A 26315-nucleotide genomic window follows, 5' to 3' on the forward strand; every position below is an offset into this window, starting at 1 on the left:
CTCATTGCAAGGCTTTATCTGACTCAGGGAATCAACATTTCACCAGTTTTGAGTCCTAAACCAAAACTGAACACCAGACTATGCCACTGCGGAGGCTGTTCCTCATCTTCCAAAGAGAAGATAAGCTTTCTGTCTAATGCTGCAGAAAACAGTGCACCCACTTTGAAAGCTCAATATATGGAGGTTGGTACTTCAGGTGTCAGCATCAGTGCTGGTCACAGCCTCACATTGGGATGTCACTTCAGGAGTCTGTCCACTCTTCCTCAGGTCAGAGGAACAGGGTGTTATTGCCAATGACCCTAGGCAGACCTGTCAGCCCAGCCTGTTGTGAAGGTGTGTGAGACATCCCACTGAAAGAACCTGGCTGTAATTGTCTGCAATTTTGCTGCTTTCCAAACAATTCAGGCTGAAATTTTGAGGACTAAATCTTTGTTTCTAGCAGACGAGATTCTTATTTAATTTTCACGGGCAATTTCTGCAAAATACGATCAGTCTTGATTTGCAAGAAGAAGGAGGAGGAGGACAAATAGGTTATTTTACTTCTAAACTTAAAACTCTCTTGTGATTTTCAGAGAACCCATGCAGTTCCTACGCTTAGGAACACCAGCTTCCAGCTTTTTTTACTTTGTTCTAGTGTGATACACCCAATTTCAGCAACCCAAGTGTGACCCAATTATGAGTCTTGAGGTGCAAAAATAATACTGGTGTCAGTGGATATTTGTTAGACTTTGGCAGGTGAAATGTAGTTGGTGTTGAGTATCTGCCCAAGGGCTTTTGGGGGGCTGTGAGTAAGGTTTTTTCTCTGGTTCTTGATGCCACAGGCCAAGCAGCAGAGGTCTGTGCTGTGCATCTTGGGTATCCAACCCCACTGACGATACGGGTGGTGTATTGGGTTGGCATTAATCAATAATTTTCCTGCACTCATAAAGCTGCTTCTCTGCTTTCTGGTTTGTCTTCTGGTGCTTGGTTGGGTTAAGTGGTACTGGGGTCCTGACCAGGCAAACACTCAGACCTAGCTCCACTTCCAGCAGGAGACTTGGCCTCCTCGTCTTCTTGTGTGCCTGCTTCTCCTTGGGGATAGGGTGGTGGTTCCAAGGGTGCCAGGTCTTGTTGTGCAGACATCTTCCAGGCTGGCAGAGTACCCTGGTGATGTCCTAGTGCACTTCATACGTAATTTCATCCCATGCTTGAGGTCCCATTCCCATTTCCCTGAGGCTCTTGCAGGCAGCATCCAGTCAGCTGTTCCTACTGAAGGTCTTCAGATGCCCTGCAAAGAAAAATCTGTACATGCTGCCTTACTATTCCCCTCTTTCTTCTGTGGCAAAGGGGAAGCTGTTTGTTTGAGAGGCAAGGTGCAGGACTAGGGCTGCTGTAAATAGCTCTCTGCTTTGGTGAACCTGCTGTGTCAAAGAGGGACAGCCTTGTGGCAGGTGACAAAGGCTAAGCCCATGAGCAAAGATTAGACCAGCAACTGCGGATTAGGGCATTTCTACCTGGACTCATCCTTGACTCTGCCTGATTTAAAATAACATGCAGCGTCAGTGGTGGTGACAGGTAGGGAGGACTCACAGTGGCCCTGACAAGTGGACCTGGAGTAGGGATGTTTGGCCCCTAAAATCTGTTGGGAAAGTTGGAGGGTGTTGGCATGGACAGAGTGTTGGTGAGTGGACAGAAGGATGGGTGGTGTCATGGAGTGGGCTGATGGAGAACCGGTGGACAGAGCTGTGTGATGTGGGGAAATGGGGAGGATGGAAGCCCAGCAGAATGGAGCTGCAGAGCAAGCAGGGCTGTGGATTGTGGGAGGGTGGATGGGGAAAAGAGCATAGTAGCTTGCTAGATAAAATCAGTGATGCATGGTAGGAGCAATTAATCTCTTGGAGGGGAAGGAGTGAGTAGGAGAATAAGTGCAGACTACGAGGATTTCCGCTACTTGAAGCCATTGTATACAGGCACCTGCACCAAAACCATATCCCAATTTACACTCCATGTCACCTCCCTGTGTGTTTGTGGGAAGCCACCCTTACTCCAGACTGCAACTGCTTTGCATCGCTTTAGGTCAGATGGATAAAAAGGTTCAATCTAAAAATGTCCTATTTTAAGTTAATCCTCAGAAATAAAATGAGACCATGTTCCCAGTAAATTCCCTGTGGCTACAACCCAGGCAAGGCAGCAGGGCAGGAGCTCAGCAGAGCAGAGAGGTGCTGGCAAAGGGTGTCTGTCCCCTGCAGAGCTCTGCTCCTTTGTGCTGGTCCAGGGAGATAGGGCTTGCCCTGACGTGTCTCCGGCCTTGCTCCCCACCAGGTGTTCTCCATCGTGGTGTTCGGCTCCATTGTCAATGAAGGGTACGTGAACCGCGTGGATGAGGTAGAAGAGCACTGCATTTTCAACCGCAATCACAATGCCTGCAACTATGGCATTACCGTGGGTGTCCTCGCCTTCCTCAGCTGCCTTCTTTACCTGGCTCTGGATGCCTACTTCCCGCAGATCAGCAGCGTCAAGGACCGCAAGAAGGCAGTGCTCTCGGACATCGGCGTCTCGGGTGAGCTTCCTGGCTCTTTGGCCCTAGTGGCTTGTTCCAGCCGTTCGGGCAAACTGCTCAATGTCAGGCGCTCCCTGAAGTATGTCAAAGGGGCCAGGAGTGGAGTGGGGGAGGATCAGGTGAAGCACCTGAATTTGCTAAGGACTTTGGGCTTGCAAGTTCTCTCACAGTTAGCCCCTTTCCTAGCAGTCCTATGTACAGCTGACAGGAGAAGGGGAAGGATTGTGCCCTGTTTTGCTGCTGCTTTGGAATGCCCATTTCCCTCACTGCCAGGTGTCTGCCTGTGCCTGGCAGAGAGGGTGAGTACCTCCTACCTTCACCTATTTCCTGGGGGCACAGGATGTTAGTGATCCTTTCCTTGATGTGAGTCCCTGAGCTGTTCTGTCCTCAGCACAAGCTGGTCTCTGTGTAACTGCAAACCAGCTGCTTCCCACTCTTTTGCAGCTCCCGTGGAAGGAATTGCTCTTTGCTTGTCCTTGCAGGACAGGATTGTGAAGCAATGGCTGTTTCATAGAGCCCAGATGATTGCTTTAGTACTGGAAGCCCTTCAGGCTCCCTCCCAAGGCCAAATGCAAGTCCTGTGATCAATCCAAACACAAGCAAATGAACTCTCCTGAGGTTCTTTCTGCAGACACCTCTTGGTCACCTTGACAATTTGCTGTCAGGGAGCCTGCCAGCTCACTTGGGCTCAGATGGCTGACCGGTCAGTTTTGCCCAGTCTGCAACATAGTGCTGGGTCTCAGAGGGTTGAAATTTCCAGAGGAATGTAATATGTATATGTTATGCTCACACATAATCTTGTTCTTTGTCCTTCCCTTTGGCATGACGGCGGTGGTCCATCCCAGCCTTTTGGGCATTCCTCTGGTTCGTTGGCTTCTGCTTTCTGACCAACCAGTGGCAAGCTTCAAAACCAGAAGACAACCCACTGAATGAGGGAGGGGATGCAGCCCGAGCAGCCATCACATTCTCATTTTTCTCCATCTTTACCTGGGTGAGTACAGTAGCCATGATGTTGGATCAAATGTCCTCTGTACTGTATTATCATGTGGGGAATGAAAGGTGACTGGCTAAGAGTGATTCCCTCTGGGATCTCAGGTCACATGGCTTCTGAGAAGCAAAAGCAGGAGAGGAGGTGGCTGGGAAGTAAACTTGGGAAACAGAACTCAAAAACTTACGTGGAAGAAGGTTTTGGAGCACTAATAAGCACAATGGGAGAGTCTCATATCCCAGTAAGGAGTGTTTTCAACAGACCTTTAATATGGCCTTGCACAAGCCAGCTCCCCAACCATCACTGTCATAGAATCATACAATAATTTGAGTCGGAAGGGTCTTTTACAGGCCATCTAGTCCAGCCCCCCTGCAAAGAGCAGGGACATCTCCAACTAGATCAGGTGGCTCAGAGCTCAGTTCAATCTGATTTTGAATGTTTCCAGGGATGGGGCATCCACCACCTCTCTGGACAACCTGTTACCGTTTTCTCTGTGTGTCAGAGGACTTCAACAGCACTTTCACCTTACAGACACTAAGCCGAGAAGGGAGCTACAGGCCAGGGGTTGCACCCATCTCCCTCCCACCTTTGCTCCCCATCATGCAAGATGACATCATTGTTCTTCTGGACTCTGTCTGCACCCACCACTGGAGTGCCACCTCACTGGGTCACCTTTTAGGAAGGTGATGGTGCTGTCTTAAGACTGCCCTTTCTCCAGCAGTTCCTTATTGCTAGTTTCCTGGAAAAGCTGTTGTGTGCAATATAAATATCCCTGATGACTTCCTCCTGCCTCTGAAAGCACCAAGCACAAGTGATTTTTTTCTGAAGTGACAGGACAGTGCCAAGCAGGAAAGCATTTTAACCCTGTCTCCATGCATAAGCCCTTGTGGCTTTATCTTCTCCTCTTCCTGCAGGCCCTGATGTTGGGCAGGGGCCAGATAGGAAAGGTGCTGTAAGACCATGAAGCTGTCAGAGAGGAGGGGGTCTGCAAAGGGTTGTGCTCTCAGCACCCTCGCCATGGTGACACTGGGCAGGATCAAAGGACAGCAATGTGTGTGTTCCCTTCGTGAGCTGTGTCCTGCACTCGAGTGCTGCCGACAGCCCCTTGCATGCTCCAGCAGAAAGTCTGACAAGGAGCAAGGCTTTTGCAAGGGGTCCCTCAGGACACTTTTGGAGGTGCCATCACCTGCAGTGATCCTCTCCCATGCACAGGCTTGCAAGTGGCTAAACAGGAATTCTCTTCGCCTGGTTCCTTGGGGTTTGTTTTTATTTCAGTCAAACACTCTGGTTTGCTCTACCTTACTGATTCTCCTTCCCACTCCCCTCTCTCTCCTCACAGGGCTTCCTCGTATTTCTGGCTTTCCGGAGACTCAGAGACATTAATTTTCAGGAGGAATACAATACTCTGTTCCCTAACTCCCCATCCTTGCTGCCTTAGTGACCCTTGCTGATGGGAGAATTTGGGGGAAGGAGTGGAGGGATGCAGCTGGAGGAGGTCACTGAGCAGAGCTGGTTCCAATGCCCTGACTATGAGTGTGTGGTCACTGCAGGGCATGGGATGGGAAGATGTGGGCCAATGAATTGGAGTGGGGTTGTCCACTGAATGGGGAATCTCTCTCTGGAGAGTTGGAACTGGCAGTTTCTTCTCCTCTTCTGCTCCCTTCTCTCCCTCACCCATACCCTAACTAATGATGTGTAACACCACTGTGCCTTTTTTTGATGACTGCTCAGACCTAATACTTCAGCCAGGAGATGCCCTCTGCCCCCACCATTTTATCTCTTTCATTTCTTCCCAGACCTCATTCCCCAAAAACCTCTCCCCCATCACCTGCTAGACTGCTCACCTCTCTCAGGGATGCTCTGGGACAACAAGCCATGCCTGCTGAACCCTGTGCCCAGGCTCTCCCAGTCCACCAAAAGGTGCCCTGCCTGCAGTGCCTGAGGCAGGAGACAGCAGTTGGCTTGCTAACTGTCCCCTGGTTTGGGAAGCAGCTGCCTTGCTTCCTGCTGCTCCTTCCTAAGGTCTGTGCTACACCTTGCGGATGTTGACTGGTGAAGGGGTTTCAGGGGGTGACCTCTACCTCACTACTTGTTAAATCCTGCTCTCCTTACTGGCCTTTACAAGCCAGATCAGCAGCCCAGCAGCCAAGCCCTCTGGTGTTGCCGAGGCAGATTGCCTTCCCACAGCTGGGAGGGGCTGACTGGGATAACCATGTGCCAGCTGAGCCTCCGTGACCCGTGCGATGTTGGTGAAACCCCACCGGCAGACAGGAGGTGCCCTGAACATCCCAGAGAGAGCAGGGAGCCTTGGCAGGCTGCACACAGCCAGCTGGACTTGCAGCCTTCCCTGCCCAGTCCTCCTCTGTCCTTGTGGGCTCATGCTTTCTGTGGAACAGTGTGGACTTCCGTGCTTGTGGGGCGTTTCACCGGCGATCTGCCAGGCGGGCCTCGCACACTAATCCGTAACCACTACTAATCCCACTTTTGTTTGTTTCTCTTTTTCGGTACGTTCCCCCTCTTTTTCCTCTTCCCTCCCCTCTCTGCTTCCCATGTCTTCCCTTCACCTCCTCCCTTAAAGGTGGGCCAGGCATTCCTGGCGTATCAGCGTTTCCAGCTGGGTGCCGATTCGGCCCTCTTCTCCCAGGACTACATGGACCCAAGCCAGGACTCCGGCATGCCTTATGCTCCCTACACGAACGAGGAGGATGCTACAGATGCGGTGGGGACGTACCAGCAGCCCCCTCCAGCAGATGCTTTCGACACCGAGACACAGGGGTACCAAACGCAGAACTACTGAGCCACCGATGCCCCTTTCCCTTCCCCTTTCCCTTCTGCCCCCGTTCCCACTGCCGGCAGAAAGCCGAGGCACAAACAAGACACGTGCATAGTGGTACAAGAGGTGGCTCTCAGCTATGCTCCAGCCTTCTGGGTCATCTGTTTTTATTTATTGTTTTTAAAAAAGGAAAAAAAAAAAAAGGAAAAAAGGTTTCCCCATCACCTCTTCCTTCTCCTCTCCCACCTTCCAGAACCAAATTTTTCCAAAATCTGCATTTTGATAGAAAGGTCCCCCCTTTCCTCCTCTCCCTCCTGCCTTGCTGCAGAAGACAGAGTCTGTCTTGTGGACAGGAGAGGAGCTATGGCACCAGCAGGGCAGGGGAAAGGGTATTGGAGGCAGACGGAAGAAATGAGAGGGACTGGGACCCTTCCTGGAAGAGGTTGTATCACTGAAGGTTGGAATAGATATGGGAGCATCCAAATAGTTCTGGAGCACCTGGTGGCTCAGGAAGGGGAATGGTGTTGGAGTCAGCATACAAGAGTGTGAGGAGGGGCCTGGAGGACAGAAGGAATGGCATTCTCCATGTAAAGACAGGGGGGCTTTTCCCTGCCACATGTTAGCGAGGGAGGGATGCTTTATTTTTAGAGGGTTTGGGAGAAGTGGTATGGGGAGGGGGGGAGCACAAGGAGAGAAAATGGGAAGGGAAAAAGAAAGATTTGCAGGTACAATCAGAAATCACAGGCACATCTGTAGGTTACAGCAAGAGACTGAGCAGAGCAGAGGGGTAGTGCCCTGAGATTCACTCCTTCCTCAGCCCCCTTGGATTGAGGTGGAGGTGATTTCCCTTGCCTGTACGTCCTGCTAGTCACTGCTCTTCTCAGACCAGTGTTTGATGAGGCAGGAGGGGAGCCATGCCCAGTCTCTGGGCCCAGATAGAGTGCCTGTGGGAGGAAGGATGGAGGAGGTGGGCTTCTAGAGAGCCCTGAGGGCCTTCAACCCCAGCTGGGCTGGTTTGAGGGGGAGAGGAGAGCTTTGTCATGTCACCCGGGGCGGGAGGAGAAGAAAGACAGTTTTGCTCCTCAGATCCTGTTGAACCTTCCTCTGTTCCTCTGTTCCTTTACAATAGTGCAAAGCCTCTTGCTGACACCATCTTTGTAGCATAGAGGAATGGAGCAGGACCCCACTTAGAAAGAAATACTGCTGCTGGGGTGGCCAGCATGTGTCTGGCTCTTGCACGGGGGTGCAGCCAAGCTGGGAAGGGTCCCTGCATGGCTGAGCTTTGCCTCCCACTCAGATAGGGAGCAGGTCTTGGTGTGCAGCGAATTGGTTGGGGCCAGACTGAGTTGTCTGAAAACTGGTCTTTCTGTACTTGGCATAGGCCATACCTTAGTGCTCTTCTGCAGCATCTCAGATCCTGGCTGACTTTAAAGCCTCGCCTAGGTGGCAGCACTGACTCTTAGATAGAGCTCGTATGGGTATCATTCCACACTCCTCATGATTTTGCTCCAAGTAAAGACACAGCTGTGGAAGCTCACTCTCTGTTCCAGGTTAGAAGTTAGGTCTGTGCGTGAAGACAGATTCCCAGATTTCCCTTGAATGGAAATAATTCAGCAATAGCTACCTGGACAATTATCCTGGGCACAGACATCTCTAAGAGCACAAGAAGCAGGGTTTATCTTGCAACAGTGAGGAGCTCCATCCCCCAGGCAGCCACCCTGTTTGATGCAACTGTCCCAGTAGCAGAGATCAGGAGCACATCCAAAACCTGTAGGTGCCCACACTGCACATGCAGCCTATTCCTCATAGCACCCTTAGGAGTGGGGAGAATGGGACACAGGTCTGGCCTGTGGCTGTGTGAACATCTCATCTGGAGGGCACCAAGGTTACCAGTCCTTCCCTCCTCCCAGTGGCCCACAAAGATAGGGAAGGGGTAGAAACTGTAGAGCAGCAGGCTCCCAGAGGGAAGTGGAGCAGTGTTCTCCACTGTATACAGGCACTGTTTCTCCCCGTTCCTACCAGCACATTTGTGCTCCTGGTGTCTCTCCCATGGCTTGTCCTCCCCAGGCTTGCCCCGTCTTGCTGGTGGTTACCCACTGGTGAGGATGGGAGCGAGGGATCAGGTAGCCCTAGGGGCACAGCAGGAACGACTGGGCACAGGCACACATCCCTTGCTCTGTGGCTATGAGTGAATGCAATACTGTAAATAGGAGGGGTGCTTTTTGGAAGGAAGCCCCTCGACCTTCATTTTCTGTGGGTTCAGCCTAATATTTAGGCTTGGGACGGGTTTAGTTTATTGAGAGAGGTTTGTTGTGACTGGATGTGGGGGGAGCACCCTCCTGTCTGTCTCCCACCAGGGGAGAAGGACGAATGAATGATGAGGTGGAGGAGGAGAGAAATTAGTTGTACTCATCCAGACTCATCTGTGTCATCCTTCATGCTTTCATTTGGGGTGTGGGGAGGGAACTGAGAGGAGGAGGAGGCTATAAATAACCGCCCCTTAGCACAAAAATGTGTTGTACCTTTTGGGAGGTCCCTCCTCTGTGAGTGACCAGGCACATAAGGAGAGGTACAGACAGTATGTGGGGGACGTACCTGGGCTCTGTTTTGGGGTGTGGTGCAGGAGCATCTTGCATGCCCCTTTTCCCATCAGAGTTACATAGGTGGCTAAACACCATTTGGGGCTGACTAAATGAGCAGGCTTTCCTTTATCCTCTTCAGCTTGCTTCCCTCATGTAACCAGCTGATGGGCTCAGGTAGGCTTGAGGCAGGAATGAACCTCCCCCTCAGAACCAGCACTTCAGTGAGACATGAGCCAGGTGGCTTCATCTTGGGTTACTTCTTGGTTGTTCTCCTTGCTTTGTGTCATAAGAAAAGCATTGATGTGACAGGGGACACTACAACAGTAGATGCTTGGACAACTTCTTGCTTTTGCTCGTGGGAGAAGACTTGCTCTGCTTGGGTTCACGTGCTTTCAGCCTTTGCAGTGGAGGGTTGGTGGTGACAGACCTGGGAGTGGGACTCTGCTTGTTTGCAGGTAGCCATTTAAAATGCAAAATGCAATTTCCAGTGGCATTTGGCTGGTTCTGCAGCTGATGAGACATACAGACCTACCCAAAGGGCTTGTTATCTTATCTTAGGTGCTTCTGATAAGCTGCCTATTTCTGGTGATCATAGGCATGACCTGAGCAGCTGACTGGAACATGTCCCTTTTGCATTCTAAGTGTGGGTGAGATCAGCCCCACTCTAGAGATTAGGAGATCAGAGGGAAGGCTGTATAAGTGAAATGATAAGGCGGCTTTCTTCCCCCTCTGCCATTTGTTCAGATTACAGAGGATTATGCATCCCCCGTTGGGAGCAATGGCCCCTTGATGTCTTCTTATCTTACAAAGCCCCCAAATAAAGGACTGTTCTGTGGAAGCAGAGGCTGTGAAGGGCAAAGAGATGATGAAACCTTGCCCCAGTTCTGTCTGTGGATTCAGCCTCCTGGTGTGTCCCCATCCCTGGCTCACCCATATCCCCACCACCCTGTTCATCACCTCATCACACACCCTTCCTCTCTGCGTTATTCCTGGCAGTTCCCTCAGGGGAGGAGGTGTCTTTGTCCCTGTACCCTTGCAAGCACTTGGGAGGACCCAGGAAGGCAGCATTGCAGGGTGGTTCCCACAGGAGTCTCAGCTCCCATCCCCAGAGCAGGTACAAGTTTAGGAGCCCAGTGAGGCCACCTCACGCAGCAAGTTCAAACCATCCATCCAGACAACTCCCTGCTGCCTGTGTGGCATTTGTAACACCACCTGGGCTGCCCTGCCCCTTGCCCTGCCACATTACTGCCTGTGTATAGTATATATATTATATATATATATTTAAAAAGATGTATAATATAAAGCTATACATATATACGTATATACAATGACTCATGGATGGCCTGCTGCATACAGGATCCTCTGAGTGGTCTTGTCTAAGCCCGAGTGTCCCTTCACCCCTCCTCCCCCTGCCCCTGTCCGTTCCGAAATTCAACTACAGCGAACCCCGCCACCTCGGCACCTGTGTTTACAATGTCCTATATATTTGTGGTTAACAAAGTGAAGGTGGTAACTACTGGTGTCTCAATAAAGTTATGACGTTCAAAATAACCATACTATATGGAAAAAAAAATGGTCTGGCTTTTCTTCTTTGGGGAGGGATGGTTTTTTTAGTTTGGTTTGCTACAAGAGCATTGGCTCCTGTGCTTCTGCATGGCCGAGCTGGCAAGTTTAGTGACAATCAGTGGCTTGAATGGAGGAAAGAAACCTAAGGAACTGCCCTTACTGAGATGTTTCAGTGGAAGCTAATGGTTACTTGTTTCACTTGGCCTAAGTTTCAAATCACACACCATCAAGTGTCTCTCACCTAATCAGTAGGAAAACCTGAGGAACCTGACATGCCATGTTAGAAGTGGACTCTCACTGTGAAAAGGATGTGGCAATAGGAGGTGTGGATGGGGGACTTATAAGAATATAGGATACAAACCTACATGAAAATAAACACCTGTATTTCCACACCCAGGGAAGCAGATCTGTTTAGTCTTTTGATGTGTCTTTATTCATCTATGTGTGATCATTGCTCGGGTGTCTGGTGTACTGCAGGTTTTCAAAACTTAATCAGACCCTGGGAAATGAGCTCTCAGGGCACTGCCCACAGTGGGTGTCAGTGATTGGTAGCCCACCACTAAAAAGGATCTTGTTTCAACAGGCTTTGCAATAAAAATTAAATTCAAAATCCCGTCCTGTGCTGATGCTTAGCTAAAGCTTCCTTCTCATTCCCTTTTAATGAGTTGGTCACCCAAATACCTGAGTATCACATTTCCCAACCCTTGTGAGGTTTGAGGACAGTAAGCAGAAGCACATGATGGTGAACAGGCTCTAGCCATTCCTCCAAACTGTCTCCGCTCTTGGGGACACTACTGAGCACACACTGCAGCTGTGCATCAGATTATATGCAAAAGTGTTGGTGGACCGGCCCATCTGTTTCATGATTAATCTTTGTTTGGACAAAGACCCTTCCTACAGTCACAGCTTTTGGGGTGGATGTGTTGTGGAGATACTGAGCCCACGGAAAGGCAAATGTCTGTGTTGGCAACAAGTAGAGTTAAAAACTGGTGAGACAAAATGTTGCCAAAAGCAAGCATTTCAGATGAATAGGACTCCAACATTACTAGTTTGTTTGTGTTTTCTAATAATTTGAAATCTCTTTAATTTTGCTTTCTGGTATTTCACATGCTTATGAGTCATGTTTTGAAGCTTCTCCCTGCAGCCATGACATCTAGAAACAATTCTGTTACAAAGTTGTTTTCTTTTTTTATTTTAAAGTTCACATAATCCCAGGACTCAGATGAAAATTTGTTTAGTGTATCAAGGAATTCAATAAAATTATACGAAACAACCCATTTCCCTCCCTCAAAAATCCATCTGGCCTAAAATTGTACAAACTCTGTTTTGCAGCCGTATTTGACTCTCTCTTGGGGGGATCAGCACACCTTCATCATTCTCCCTTTCTCTGGCAGTAGGTCTGCACATTGGCTCTCCAGCTCTCAGAGGGTGCTGGGGGAAAGAATCTGTTGTTTCCAGCTTTCCTTCCTTAACACTTGTTCTTTCTATTGCCCCATCTTATTTCTCTGCCCTTCCAGCATGCCTCAAAACAGTGGCCTGCGAAGAGGAGCATTAGGGCACCTGTACCTGTGGGAAGCATCAGGCTGAGGTTGGTAAAGGTAGATGAGGTGACCTCGGGGTGGAGCTGTGTGAGGCCTCGCAACGCCACCCCCCACCACCCCTTTCTGCTTGCCGTAGGAGGAGAGCAAGTGTGGAAAGCTGGCTCTGTCAGAGAGACCCTTCCTTTTTTCCATGTCACCTCCTGCAAGCTTTGCCAAAAATCACTGCTTTCCTTTCCAGCCCCAGCCTCCTTTATCATCAAAACAGAAAAAAAATCCCCCTGAACATATCTCACACATGATCAGTAGAGAGAAACTAAATGATGTGATGGCTTCTGCCGGCAATCTGGTAAATGCTTCCCGGTTTCTGAGCACCTGCAAGAGCACTGTGCCGGGGCTGCCCCAAGCTCCCTGCTCCCCATGGCACGTTGCTCAGTCATGCTGTTCATCTTTCATCCAGCAGCCAAGTAGTGACCATGCTTCCTTTCCTGCAGAGAAAGCTTTGATAAAAACAGGAAGGCAGCAGTACAGCTTGGCACCAGGAATACTGTGTGCACAATCCCTAGCACTGGGGACAGAGAAAATGAGAGAATAATTAAAAAAACAGAGAGAGGGAGGAACCAGAAATATGGGAGTTTAACATGAGAGGGGGAGCTGTATATCTGGTAACCAGTGAATCATATAATTCATTTACTTGTGCATGGATGGTGAGGTTCAGTGACCAATATCCTTCATTCCTGGGGAGATCCTGGCTGCATGGAAATACACATGGCATTTTCTGACAGGATTTGCAAAAAGTAAGAAGCATAAATTAAGATTAAAATAAGCTTGGTCAATACAGCCAACAGAAACTTGGTGCTGTATTTAATCTTCCAAGTGCTGCATAAAGCTTTTGGTGAGCAGACGTTCATGGAGCAGCTCACCAGCTCCTGTAACACTTATTTGGAGGACTGTGAATTGCTGGACAAACATGCATTTAATGCTGCAAATGGCCTCGTTTGCTAAATCCGACTATTCACTTTTTTTCCAGATGAAGTAATTAATTGACTCACTCAAGGTTAGGGCAGAAGCTCAGTGACAGAACCACAGGAGTATCCAGGCAGAATCTGGCACAAGAATTCTCACCAAGAAAAAAATGCTTTGCAGCAGGTCTGTGTTCCAGCATAAACTGGCAGAAAAAAAAATAAACTCAAATGACAAAGATTAGTGACTACAAGCTGAAGCCAGATATTTAAATTAGGAACAGGGCACATTTTTAACTGCAAGAGGTGACAAGCCATTGTACAAACAAGGAAAGTGGCAGATTTTCTATCTTGTATCTTTAGGAAAGTTGTTTTGCTCTCTCACTGACTTCACATTCTGCCTTATCGCACTCTCACACAGACTCTACTCTTGTTAGTCTCAAAAGGACTCACTTATGGATAGAAAAAGACAGAAATGACTCCTGAATTCGCAGTCCTGCAATGCAATGCATGCTGACAGTCTCTGGGCACACCCAAAGCCTTGCTGATTTCAGTGTTGCTCTGAGCAAGGACGGAGTCTGACTGTGCTCATCAAGGTGCATGACTGCAGCCTTCAATGGCATTAAATAACCATAAGCTGCTGCTGCAATGCTGAAGAAGTGTCGTCCTGTTTTAAAGCAAAGACACTTGCCTGTAGCTTTTTCATGACACGGACAATGCTGTGCTATGCGTTTTTCTGCAGCACCAGGAATTCTTCTTTTGATACTGGCAAGAAAACAAACCTTTGTCAGTACTAAATCTGTCCATCCTACTTCTAATGTAGACTTCATACCTGTTCCTATAATTATTTGTACCTATTTACAGCTTTACCCACAGGAATACTCTGAATGACATCACTGAGACCAAGCTTATACAGAAGCCTAAACCTGAGGAAACTTGTTTGTAGACCCAGGTTCTAAATTTAGCATTTTCTTCTATCTTTGCACAATATAAGCTTTAAAAAATGTAATTCTGCCTGTGTACCTAACACTGCTTGAATGTCTGTATATTTGTGAGCCTCGCATGAAGGGGAAGGATCTGTAATCTTTGTATATTTTGGAGATGTAACAAAACAATAGAAAAGGATTTACAGGAAAGGAAGCTGGAATCATCTGGCAGAAACCCCTGCAGCAAAAGGCATCATTCCACAGAATGAGGTTAATTAACTGGCAATTATTTCTGAAGTGCATCTGAATCAAATATATCTGCCACAAAGATGTCATTATAAGCGTATCAAGCCACAGCTGGAAGTCAAGACTATTTGACACTCCCACCCTCACCACGACTGCACTGCTCCCCATGACTGAAACTGCACGTCTCTCATGTTGGAGCTCCTGCAGCCACAATACACACAGGGAAGCACACAGGGCTCTTCCCCAAGCTGCCGCTGCCACAGCCTGACTGCTGGCCATCACTCACATTAAGATACGCCATTCAGGCTCCTGGAGGGCTCTTCTGCTGACTTATAATATTGAGAAAGCAATGAGATTGAATCTTTTGTCTTCCCTCCTCCCCCAGCTGAGCTGATACAGTGGAAACAGCCTATGTCTGCCGAGAAAGGATCTTAAACAAGAGCAAAATCAGTGATCTCTTGATTTTACTCAGGCAGGCACACAAGTGATTTTACTGTTGTGCCTGACTCGAGACTACCAAAAACTGCTCCAAACTGCAGTGAGTATTGAGAACCACTTGTCAATTGTTCTAGACACCTTCCCACTGCTTCCCTGGAGGGTATGGTCCAACTACATCCTTGTTACGGCCTGCAAAAGAGAGAGGGAAAGGGCAGGAGACAGACTCCAAGCTGAGACACGTGGATGCCAGGGATGTGGTGTCTGTGGAACAGGATGCAGCTGAGAGCTGGTACCTGGGCTGAGTCTTCCCTAGAGGTTGCTTTGAACATGATGCACTGCTAAGAAAACCTTTTCAACCAGGGCTCTCTGGCACCCAGGGTGACCCCATTTCATGGGATCCAGGATTCACAGTACCAATTGCACCTCAAGTACTGTGTTCCGTTTTGGGCCCCTCACTTTAAAAAGGACATTGAGATGCTGGAGCAGGTTCAGCGAAGGGCAACAAGGCTTGTGAAAGATCTAGAAAACACGTCCGATGTGGAACAGCTGAGGGAGCTGGGTTTGTTTAGTCTAAAGAGGAGGGTCAGGGGGGACCTCATCGCTCTCTACAGCACATGAAAAGAGGTTGTAGTGAGGTCGGGGCCAGTCTCTTCTACTGTGCCTGCAGTGAGAGTGCTAGAGGAAATGGCCTTAAGATGAGACAGGGGAGATTCAGATTAGATACTAGAATTTTTTTCCCACTGTTATGTTTGTTGGTCAGGCATTGGAATAGGTTGCCCATGGAGGTGGTGGGGTCACCATCCCTGGGGGTGTTTAAGAGGCATCTGGATCTGGCGCTGGGTGATGTGGCTTAGGGCTTACAGTGGCAGTGCTGGGTGGACGGTTGGACTGGACGATCTCAAACGTCTCTTCCAACCTTGATGATCCCATCATTCTCTGATCCTCACAATCCTGCCCCTCTTTCCTCCTCCTCCACACACACACGCTGGCAGTGGCAGCCAACAGGTGCTTCTTTCTCACAACTTGAAGGCCACAGATAAGGAATGGAGAAGCCTGCACTCCGCCCAGACCAGGAGGAAGGTGTAACGACAGGTAAATTCCCAACCATTCCAGTTCCGTGGGCTTTCCCTCGGACCTTGCCCGGCGCCGCCTCACGCGGGGGCGGGGCCTGAGCGGGCCCGAGCTGTGGCGGCGGAGGGCGGGCGGGAGGCGGCCGCTCCCGCTCCAAGATGGCGGCGCAGAGGAGGAGTCTGCTGCAGAGTGTGAGTGGCACCTTCCCCCCCTCCGTGCACACGCACCCCCCAGGTGGGTGCGAGGGAGTCCCCGGGCCTCCTCCTCACCCGCCCCCCGCGCTGCCGTGTGGGAAAGGGGAGGTCCCCCCGCAGCGGGGCGGTGGGTTCCTGCGCTCTCGCCCCCGGTGCCGCCTCAGGGTAGGGGGTCTCGGCCTGCGGGGGTCCCTGCGTGGTCAGCGATCCGCACCCTGGGCTGGCCGGCCGCTCTGCAGCGCACGGTGAGCGACAGGTGGCTGCGGGGGCCGTGCCAGTGCTGCGGGCTGCGGGGTGCCCCGCTGTGTGAGGGGGCAGCTGGCTTCTGAAGCAGGCCGAGAGGGAGATGGCGGCCCCAGGGATGTCTCTCTAATTGCTGGCTGCAGCAGCCGGCCCCAGCCCCTTGTCCTGGGTGAGTAGTCCTGGGAGAATCCAGAGCTTTCCCTGTACTCCCGTGCCACGGGTGCGTGAGGATCTGATATACCATAGGAATAGCTAAGCTAGTGCTGTGCTGTATGGAGTGTAAAACTTGCATGCAGATTTCGCTTCTGGTTTCTTGTTAGCAAGAGCCAAAGTGCAGCCAGAGCTCAGCGTCAGAGGGAAGGGATGTGGTAAGCGATCCTGTTCTGCAGCAGGGAAATACGGAGTTATTGGCTGTGCTCCTAGTTAGCAGAGGGAGAAGGGTTGAGAAGAGGGTGGGGGTGGACTGGTAACCTGTTCTGGACTACGATCCTCACTTCACACTGCTTGGGGTTTACATGGTCTCTTCCCTCTTCTTGTCTGCCAGGAACAACAGCCCAGTTGGACAGATGACTTACCATCCTGCCATCTCTCTGGAGTGGGCTCAGCTCCAAACCGTTCCTACAGTGCAGATGGCAAGGGGACAGAGGGTCACCCCTTGGAAGATAACTGGTTAAAATTCAGGTAAGTGGGTTGCACCCAGGACACCGACTCCTGCTGGCACAAGACCAGGTAAAACAGGTATTGTCCCACAGGACTTGGAAGAAGAGGATGGCACTTGAGCATGCAAGAGGTGTCTCCGGGAACTTGCTACTTGTATCTGTGTCTTACAGACATTTGTGACCTTTTTGCTTCTCACTCCTCCCATTTTGGCAGGAGTGAGAACAACTGCTACCTCTATGGTGTCTTCAATGGTTATGATGGCAACCGAGTCACCAACTTCGTGGGTCAGAGGCTCTCTGCAGAATTGCTGCTGGGCCAGCTCCATGCAGATCACAGCGATGCTGACGTGCGTCGAGTTCTGCTGCAGGTAAAGAAGCTTTGAGTGGGAGCAGCTCCTGCTTCTCGCACTACCCACCTCCACTTTGCCGTCGGGGGAGCAGCATCTGGTTTCTGTGAGGGTTGGAAACATCTGGTGGTTGCAGTTGCACTCATCCTGAGCATCTGTAGTGCTTTGTTTCACTCCCGCCTCATACCCATCTGTCCCCTGGCTCCGTCAGCACAGTGCTGAGAGCTCTCCAGGAAGCTGCAGCCAGTCTTCACTGGACATGTAGGAACAAGTCAGCCTGTGGAGGAGATGACAGTGAGTGAAGGGGAGAAGTTAATGTGTGGGGAGATGGATTTGTGAGTGCACTTTCTTGAGTGACAGGATTAACACACAAGATCAGATAGGTCTCTGACACTGCTGTGAATGTAACTTTTATGGTGTTGTCTGCTGTTTTGAGTTGTTGCGGATTGTTTTTACAAGTTGTTAACTAGTTGTGCTGAAACAATTGTGTTTCGATATGCTGTAGTGATCCTTGAATGTCTGTATGTACAGTGATCATCCAGTCTTATGAGCTATCTTAGAGAGGTGAGGATGGGTAGCCCCAAAGGTCTGTAGGCATTGGGTAAGAGTTTAGTTTCTCTTTATGATCTTTTTTAGGCTTTTGATGTGGTGGAAAGAAGTTTCCTGGAGTCCATTGATGATGCCTTGGCAGAGAAGGCCAGTCTGCAGTCTCAGCTGCCAGAGGTAATGGAACTTTAAGAGCAGAGCTTGCTGGAGGTCCCACCTTCCAGATTGCTGGATGAGGTTTGGGCATATTAGTCAGTTTGATCCAAGGGAGGCTGTAAGTGAAAGTTACTTCTCTGTGGTTCTCTTCTGGACGCTTGCACGAAGTGAGGCAAGTGCCTTGGTCCATATCGCAGAGTTCCCACTGTTCATACTGGCACTGCTTAGACCTATCATTGGTTATCTGAATAAGGAACCGAGTGTATCACAGAGAGGAGTTCAGCCTGTACATGTGGCTCTTCTAGGACAAAGCCATGCAGATGAGAGGCAGGGCCTCAAATTTACATGGCATCTGGGCACATATGGGCTCTGTTCTTCAGGTGTACTGGACTGTCCTCTCCAGAACCATATCAAAGCTGTGTCATTCACTGGGATTGAACAAAAAAATTATATGTCTTCTACAGGCATGACACAAAGCATGTCAGGATGAGTCCCCTCCCTACAGAATTTTTATTCCAGCTGTGATTTCTGTGTTGTGGACTGTGTGTTTAAGCTTCTCCCTCATTTTGGCTTCCAGGGTGTTCCTCACCACCAGCTCCCTCCTCAGTACCAGAAGATTGTGGAGAGATTGAAGGTTGTAGAGCAGGAGATCTCTGGAGGAGCCATGGCTATTGTGGCTGTCGTTCTCAACAACAAGCTCTACATTGCCAATGTGGGTGAGTTGGTTTTTGTCAGTGGCTCTGTCTCAGCATTCCTGTGGATGGCAGGGGCTCTAGGAAGTAAAAGAAATTTGAATGTGGGGGACAGTTTCTTTGGTCTGTGGCCAAGCAGTGATATGCTTGCTACTTATACAAGCACTTGAAATCAGCCTGGCTCTTCATCCCTGCAGATGTTGGGTGATGTGGTGTGTATGGCCAAAGAACAGAGGGAAAACGGGTTGAGAGGAGTAGTGCAGGTTCTCTGAGAAATACAGAGCTTTCTTGGGAGGTACCGGCTCAGGTCTGGATGGAGAGCTGCCTAGCAGACTCACTATGCTGCTAGCAAGGTTACATTTTGGAGATCATGATGAGACAGTACATGAGCCTTTCTCTTCTTTTCTGTCTTTATTCCCCACTCTGTTCCTTTTCCCTTTGGATATGTTCTCCCTGTTAACGGCAGAGCTATCTGGTGCCTCATCTCGCTGCTCCCACTGCAGGTACCAACCGGGCACTGCTATGCAAGTCCACGGTGGATGGGCTGCAGGTGACTCAGCTCAACGTGGACCATACAACAGAGAATGAGGATGAACTTTTTCGCTTCTCTCAGCTGGGTGAGTATTTGGATTTTGTGTTCTTAGCTGAGAACATCGCATGGCTGTTTATCTGGGGCACCAAGAATGACTCAAGCCACAGGAACAATAAATAACCACAAAAAGAAGCTTACTGTGTTTTCAGATGACAAGTTCAGTGCCTTCTTTTTGTGCCTTTCTAGCCATTCTGGGGCTACAGAGTGAGTAAGCTCTCTCACTGACCCAGCAGAAAACTATGCCTTTGTTTCAAGTTTGGAGTGTTAGTTTTGTGTCCAGCTGCCAAACTGGCATTGATTTGTGCTCCAGCTGTTGCTGTAGTCGATAGGAAGGCAGGAGTGGAAGCACAGAGCCAGAGGGTAGAAGTGAAGCGGACAATGTATGACGGCTCCTGTGGAGGCAGACCACAGTTATGCTGCTTTAAGTTCTGTGTGATGCCTCACCCTCAGGATGGTACATTTCAATATGCCTTTGTACAAGCTGCTGCTGAAAAAAAGCAGCTTCACTTCAGACAGAGCCAGGCCAAGCACTGGCATTTACTGCTCTCACATCAGTAACTGTTGAAGTCTTAATGCTGACATTTTGCCTTAGGCAATTTCCCTTTTCCTTTACAGTGTTTGACATGTTTTCTTTCTTGGTCTAGAGCTAACCCAGACCACTTGTGTGATTGCTAGTACCAAATTCTTATTGAGATACTTGGGTGCTGTACTTTTATTTAGGTAGATCTAAGGTGGCATTCTTCATTAGATTCACCTGGCAGATACATTCTTACCACATGAGGCTGTTGATGTGGTAATTTCTGCTGCTAGGTCTTGTTTTATTCTATTTCTCTTTCATTCCCACTTTTACTCCTATTCCTGCACTAGGGATATGTGCCGTGAAACAGAAGACTGAATACAAGAATCCAGGGAAAAGGGACTTCTTGACTGTGTTTTTACTGCTAAAAATGCAGAATTTAGCTGCAGTCCATAGGAGAACAGGGATCTGTTAGATGTACCAGTCTTAACTTGGTGCAGCACTGGTGCTCCTGCCTACAGCCCCGCAGAACGAAGATCCTGTGGAACAAGACAGTGCACACAGGCTGTTTTGGGGGCCCAAGGGAGGTTGTTGTTGGGCTAGGTTGAAGCATAGAGATGAGGTAGTGTGGATAACATTTGCCTGTGCCACCCCTGTCTTGAGGGAAGAGTGGGAGAGGTCTTGTGCTTTTGTGGTCCTTCAGCCAGCATATCACAGCTTGTTCGGTGCCCTGGGAGAGTTGCTGTGGTTTAGACATGACCCCTCTGGTGTCCTGTGAGCCTCCCTCTGTTTGTGTCTGTCGATGGCGTGTACCCCCCTGCCAGGAGCTGGCAAATGAGCCGGGCCGTGTCGATGAGTCAGCTGTGGTCTGCAGCAGATGGAGGACTTGTGTCTTACTGCTGGGGTAGGTGCAGAGCCATCTGTGCAACAAGGCTTGGTTTGACTCAAAGGGAGAATTTCAGCTGGACCCCTGCCTTCACCTTGTACTGAGGACAGTCATCCCTAGATAAAATCTCAATGTTTTCTGGCTGATAGCTCTAGGTATAATAAGGAAAGGGGGGTTGCCACAACAGATCAGGTAAGTGGCTCATCTGCTCCAAGTCCTGCCTCAAATAGTAGCAGCAAGATGGGATTACTTCCTAGCCTCTGCCAGAGCTATTTCCCCATAAGTTTATTTAAATAAATACTTGACTGATCATTGTTCTTATTTTAGGAGAAGCCCATATGAATTTGAGCACTTGAGCAAATTCAGTGCCTCTTGTAGGTAGGTCTTTTCTCAGAATCACAGCATGGGTGAGGTTGAACTGGCTCATCTGGTCCAAGCTTCTGCTCGAGGAGGGTCATCCCTGAGCATGTTGTACAGGTTCATGAATATCTCCAGTGAGGGAGACTCCACAACCTCTCTCTGCAGTCTAATGTATTACTGAAATTGTCATGTGGAGCTTAGGAGCAGGGGCCAATTACAGGTGGAAGAAAAAGCAGAATCCTTCACATATGTTTTCCTCGTTCCTGCCTTCTCCTCCCATCACACAGTCCAGAGCTGACAGATGCAGATGTTCCCCTGCCTTTTTGCCAAATGCCTGTGCACCCAGGCCAGCTGCTGCTGGTGGCTTAGGAGCAGGATGTGCGCTTTGTCTCAGGGCCAGCTGTTGCATTTAGAGTATGCCTGTTGGGCTGCGTGTGTCTCCCTCCTTCCCTCTCCTTCCCAGCTTGGAACTAATGAAAAGGTGTCCCTTGAAACACAGCAAACTGCTACTCCTTTTCTCCCTTTTTAGATGGTTCTGATGATGTTTATATGTTCCTGATGATTCTTCGGTGTCTCGTTTTGTCTTACAGTCCTATGTAGCTGTGGATATTTCTTTTCTCAGAGGAAGTTCTGCAAGTTTCACAAAGTTAATGAAACATTTTTGGTTTTCAATCTGGCAGGCTTGGATGCAGGGAAAATAAAACAAGTGGGAACTATTCGTGGGCAGGAAAGCACTCGGCGCATTGGAGATTACAAAGTCAAATACGGCTATACTGATATTGAACTGCTCAGGTCAGAAAAAGTCAACTTTTGGGGTTTCAAGCCCTCCTTTTCTTCATGATCACTCCATTCTCACCTACTATGTCACCATTAAATGTTAAATTACTGTCTCTTTCCAGTGCTGCTAAATCTAAGCCCATCATAGCAGAGCCTGAAATCCACGGAGGGCACTCACTGGATGGGGTGACAGGATTCTTGGTGCTCATGTCCGAAGGGCTCTATAAAGCACTGGAGGCAGCTCATGGGCCTGGGCAGGCCAACCAGGTGAGCCTGCTCACAAGGGAAACATTCCCGTGGCTATTGACTCACTCCAGCGGTGTCAGCTGCTCTCATACAGGCTGAACTCCTCATCTGTTCTGTCAGTGCTGGCCAGGCTGAATGCCTGTGCCACCCCATTCCAGTTTAATAATATGGGAGCTGCTTTGCCAAGCCAGTTCTTCTAGGCAGCTGCCTGTCCCTTAGGAGTAGCCCGTTAAAGGGAGTGGGATGACTCAAGGCACAAAGGCACATTTTCAGCAGGTAAGCATCGCAGTCAGATTAGTTGCCATAAAAACTCTTAGATCAGATGGCAGGAAAAGGTTTCCTCCAAAATCTCCTAGAAATCTTTCTTCTGGTGATTTTTTTTTTTCCTTCTCTGCTCAGGAAATTGCAGCCATGATAGCCACAGAGTTTGCCAAGCAGACGTCACTGGATGCTGTGGCACAAGCAGTAGTGGACCGGGTAAAGCGCATTCACTGTGACACTTTTGCCAGTGGTGGGGAGCGGTCCAAGTTCTGTCCCCGTCACGAAGACATGACGCTGCTTGTGAGGAATTTTGGGTACCCCCTGGGTGAGATGAGCCAGCCCACGCTGACACCAACACAAGGTGTGTTGGGGAGAGAATGAAACAAAATGGGGGGGAGGAAGATAAGATCTCTGGATTGATCCAGCACTCACCTCACATTGGGAGAGGAAGTAGTTGGTGTAGAAGGAATTTTTATATTAAACAGATGATGGGCTTTTGAGATATGGAATCTCTGACAATTTGACAGGATACAGTACAGCATCAAAGGCATTTGGATATAAATTCTTGGGGTTTTTTGCTGCTGTGCTGCACCCCCAGTTGCTCATGTCTGAACTGCATTTTGTAACTTCTGTTTTCTCCCTTCTCAGGAGGCCGTGTCTACCCAGTCTCTGTGCCATATTCCAGCTCCCAAAGCACAAGCAAGACAAGTGTCACGCTGTCTCTTGTCATGCCTTCTCAAGGCCAGATGGTCAATGGTGCCCACAGCAGCTCAACTCTGGATGAAGCCACCCCCACCCTCACTAAGTAAAGTCCTGCTCTCTTGCTACCCACAGTTTTCCCTGCACCTCACACTGTATAAAGTGGTTGAAAAGCAGAGACAGCTGTCAGTTACCTGTCAGTCATTCCCTTATCTGGAATGTGCTCCCCCCCCACTAACAGTATTGACAGCCAGCATAATGTGTTAGCTGGAAAGCAATTGTGTGAGGAGTGGGAATGAGTGAGGCAACAGCTCTGAAGCCAGCTCTGGCAACATGCCTTGGGAGCAGCATCTGCTGCTGTTCGTGGAAGGCATTCTGGCAGTGAGCAGCCCTTCTCTTTGGATCTCATGTGCCAAGTGTGTTGGGTGCTGTGCACAGAGGGACTGTGGATGCCCTTCATTTTAGTAAGGAAGAGGGACTCTGTGGGTCACCTGTAAAGCTCCTGGGGAGGCTATGCTGCTGAAGTTGATTTGCTTATAGGCAGAGCCCAGGAAAAAAAAAAAAAAGTGGATAAATCTTAGAACTGGGTCCTCTTTGGATCCACTCTGCAGTGTCATACTAGTTAGTGGCTGTGGTTTATGTTGAGCCCTTGGCACAGGGTGGTGTGTGCACACTGCCCAGTGAAGAAGCGCTGTGGGTATTGTGCTCTGTAGCTCCAGAAACAATGAGGCTGACGCACTAGAGCTGCCTTGGCTGCAGCACAGGGCACGCAAGAATAGCTTTCCTTGCTGCCAGACTCTTCCCGTAAAGCTCGTACTGTTCTGGGTATGGGGAGGCCAGCAGAGTGCATGCCTGTTTTTTTCTGCTTCCTCTGTTGCTCAGATGCCTGGTTGTACTTAAGGCCTTACAGTTAATGTGAATCAGATACCTTTGGTGTTTGTCAATTCCAATCAGTTCTCAACACTTGTAGTGCTCTCATAGAGCAAGTGACTGCAACTTTTTAGCTGTCTGCTAGGATAGCTTGATCTGTGAAGAAACTGGTGCTTGTTCTGGTGCTTTTCTTGTCCAATGCATCAGATGGAGTAGAATAAAGATGCTTATGTTCTCTCTTTTTCCCTCCTTAGCCAAAGCCCAACTGTGACGCTGCAGTCAACCAATACTCACACGCAGAGCAGCAGCTCGAGTTCAGATGGAGGTCTCTTCCGCTCCCGCCCCACCCACTCGCTCCAGCCAGATGAGGATGGGCGTGTGGAGCCCTATGTGGATTTCGCAGAGTTTTACCGGCTTTGGAACATGGACCATGGCGAGCAGGGAGCACTGACTGTGTCCTAACATGTGTCTGCCTCCTGCAGACACCTTGTGCTCAGCTGCATGGGCAAAGACTGTGGCGAGAGTGAGAGTGTTCCGCTGAGGGCTGCATTCTGCCCAGAGCTAACTCCTCTCCAGGATGTGCTGGACACTGGGCAGGGGGTCTTGTGCACTACACACGTGCTGCCTGTGCCATGTTCCCAATCCTGACCCGCCCTGGGAAGCCCTGTGAATAGGGGAAGGGGTCTTGAATGCAACCCTCACCGCAGGTTTTTGCAAATAAAGGTGCAGAGAGGGCTCCATGTGGATCGTGCAGGAGTGGGGCCCGTACGAAGTCTGCGTGTGTGCGCGTGTGTAGGTGTACACGTGTGTGCCTGCGTGTGTGTGTGTGCTGTCATAATGTTTCCACAACTCAGTTCATAATGCTGTGATTCCAGTGTTCAACTCCATAGAAGATACCTCTATTTTGCAGAATAAATAACTTATAGCTACAGTCATTGGCACCTGTGTGGCTTGCTCTCTTCCTTACAATGTCATGTGTGGGTGTGACAGCTTCTCCTGGTGAAACCTTCTATTCCTCCAGAGCAGAGGCTTGCACCTTGCAGCAGGAAAGCTTCTGCTAGAAGAGTGGCCTGAAGCCTTGCAGGTGATTTAAAAGCATAAGCTCTTTCTTTACTTATTTGCTGAGCTTTGGCACTGAATTATGGCTTAGAGTCAAACCATAAATACAGGTTATTGTTTTTCGTAAGTAACATGCACCTTGTTTACCTTAATGTAGGCCATCTGGAAAGTTGTAGAGGGCAGGTGGAGTTTGTAATGAAGTTTCCCTGTGCAGGCAGTTGGTGGTGCACAGCTGGAAGTCACAACTCTGTCGTGGTGCCTTGAAGATGCAGTTGGGCTCCCTCGTGTTAGAGAGGGGAGGTGTGCAGCGACGGGAGGAGGGGTCTTGCTGGCTGCACACTGGCGTGAGCCCAGGCCTGCACTTGCTGGCCGAGGTGTCGGGATCACGGCGATCTTCAGTTTAGATTTCTGACAGCAGGCGGCAAGCGAGGCTCTTCCCTCCTTGCTCGGGCCGTCCCCTGAGCCTTCCTCGCTCCCTGAGAGCCTTTCCGCAGCAAACACGGGAGGCCTCGGGGGTGACCCGCAGCACCTGGTACCTCTGGGGGGTTGTGATGAGGCACCAGGCAAAGCCTGGAGAGGGCTAGCAGGGATTAGAGGAGAAGGGGCAAGAGGAAGAACTGGCCGGGGTTCCTTCCCGCGTTTAGTTTTGCATCCAGACTTGTCATTTTTAGGAAGAAGGGGAATGGGAGGGGATTAGGATGATGTAGCAGGGGATGTTGTAGTTATGGCCAGTGTGTAGCCAAGCCCTGATGTGTGCAGGTTTGAGGCGGTTGTGGCATGCCAGCCTGGAAAGTAGGAGAGGGGGATTTATCCCTTTGGATAAATTAAATAGCACTGAGTGCCCAGAGGCAAGACCTGAGTTCACTGAGAAATATGTGGGCAGGATCAGAGTGGTGAGAAATGCCCGTTTCCTCGGAAGGCACAGCAGGGATCCCTCGTGTGTTGGTGGGTGGCTCTCTGCCTGTGCCCCCTCCAGGTCCCCCTGGCATGGCTTTGCCCTGCGAGATTCTGTGTGCTGCAGGACTGCCTGCAGAAGCTTGTGTTTCCCTGTCCCCCTGTAGTTCCCAGGCAGGCTGGGTGTGATGGTCATGCCAGCACAGGCACCTCCTGTTGAGACCCTTCCAGCCCTGCCAGGGAGGTGACGTTCTGTGGTGTGGAGGCAAAGCAGCAGAGTTGCGGGAGGTTTGGTACCCTGTCCCCAAGGCTGAACCAGGCAGGGGCTGGCAGTCCCTCAACCCTGTCCTCTGCCCTTGCCTCTGCCCTGCAAGGAGCAGAGAGTTCAGGTATCCAAGTCCAGCCTGGTCTTGCTGTCCAGGGCTGCTCCAAAATGTCATTTGACCTAGGGGTCCTATCCTCCAGATTGTTGTGTGGCTATTTAACAGGATAATGTGATGCTGGTAAGGACTAAAATGGAGTTGAAAAGGTTTTGTCCTATTCTACGTTCCCTAACCTGGCACAGATTTCAATAGCTGTATAAACAAGTATTTCTTGCTTATTCCCCTATCCCATTTATCTCTGGTATTTGTGAACTTATACCGAGAACCGTTCCAATGGGAAATATTCCAGCAAGTGGATGCTCCAG

The 26315-nt window shown here is 49.7% G+C and overlaps 2 protein-coding genes across 2 annotated transcripts; both read left to right on the forward strand.

Moving 5' to 3' along the window:
• Positions 1-2277: 2277 nt before the first annotated feature.
• SYNGR1 (synaptogyrin 1) lies at positions 2278-10438 on the forward strand (the record flags this gene model as incomplete). Its single annotated transcript, XM_042051146.1, has 3 exons — positions 2278-2539; positions 3385-3530; positions 6106-10438. Coding segments are annotated over 3 exons (627 nt in total), but the record flags the coding sequence as incomplete, so codon positions are not given.
• A 5274-nt stretch (positions 10439-15712) lies between these two features.
• On the forward strand, positions 15713-24609 carry TAB1 (TGF-beta activated kinase 1 (MAP3K7) binding protein 1). Its single transcript, XM_042050364.1, has 11 exons — positions 15713-15820; positions 16611-16747; positions 16940-17093; positions 17709-17795; positions 18352-18490; positions 18970-19083; positions 21502-21613; positions 21721-21865; positions 22244-22466; positions 22754-22910; positions 23929-24609. The coding sequence occupies exons 1-11, from the start codon at positions 15788-15790 to the stop codon at positions 24134-24136; spliced, it is 1509 nt and encodes a 502-aa protein (XP_041906298.1). The 5' UTR covers positions 15713-15787; the 3' UTR covers positions 24137-24609.
• Positions 24610-26315: the final 1706 nt, after the last annotated feature.

This window comes from Corvus kubaryi, unplaced genomic scaffold, assembly GCF_017639235.1.
Source record: "Corvus kubaryi isolate FWS band 111438036 unplaced genomic scaffold, C.kubaryi_AGA036_p1.0 74, whole genome shotgun sequence".
In the NCBI taxonomy this organism is placed as follows: Eukaryota; Metazoa; Chordata; class Aves; order Passeriformes; family Corvidae; genus Corvus; species Corvus kubaryi.

Excerpts from the sequence above, each read along its gene's own strand:
- TAB1 (XM_042050364.1), top strand. The coding sequence starts at position 15,788 with ATGGCGGCGCAGAGGAGGAGTCTGCTGCAGAGT. Across the intron at positions 18,491-18,969 it reads GCTCTACATTGCCAATGTGG|GTACCAACCGGGCACTGCTA; the intron begins GTGAGTTGGTTT and ends CTCCCACTGCAG. Across the intron at positions 19,084-21,501 it reads TTTTCGCTTCTCTCAGCTGG|GCTTGGATGCAGGGAAAATA; the intron begins GTGAGTATTTGG and ends TCAATCTGGCAG.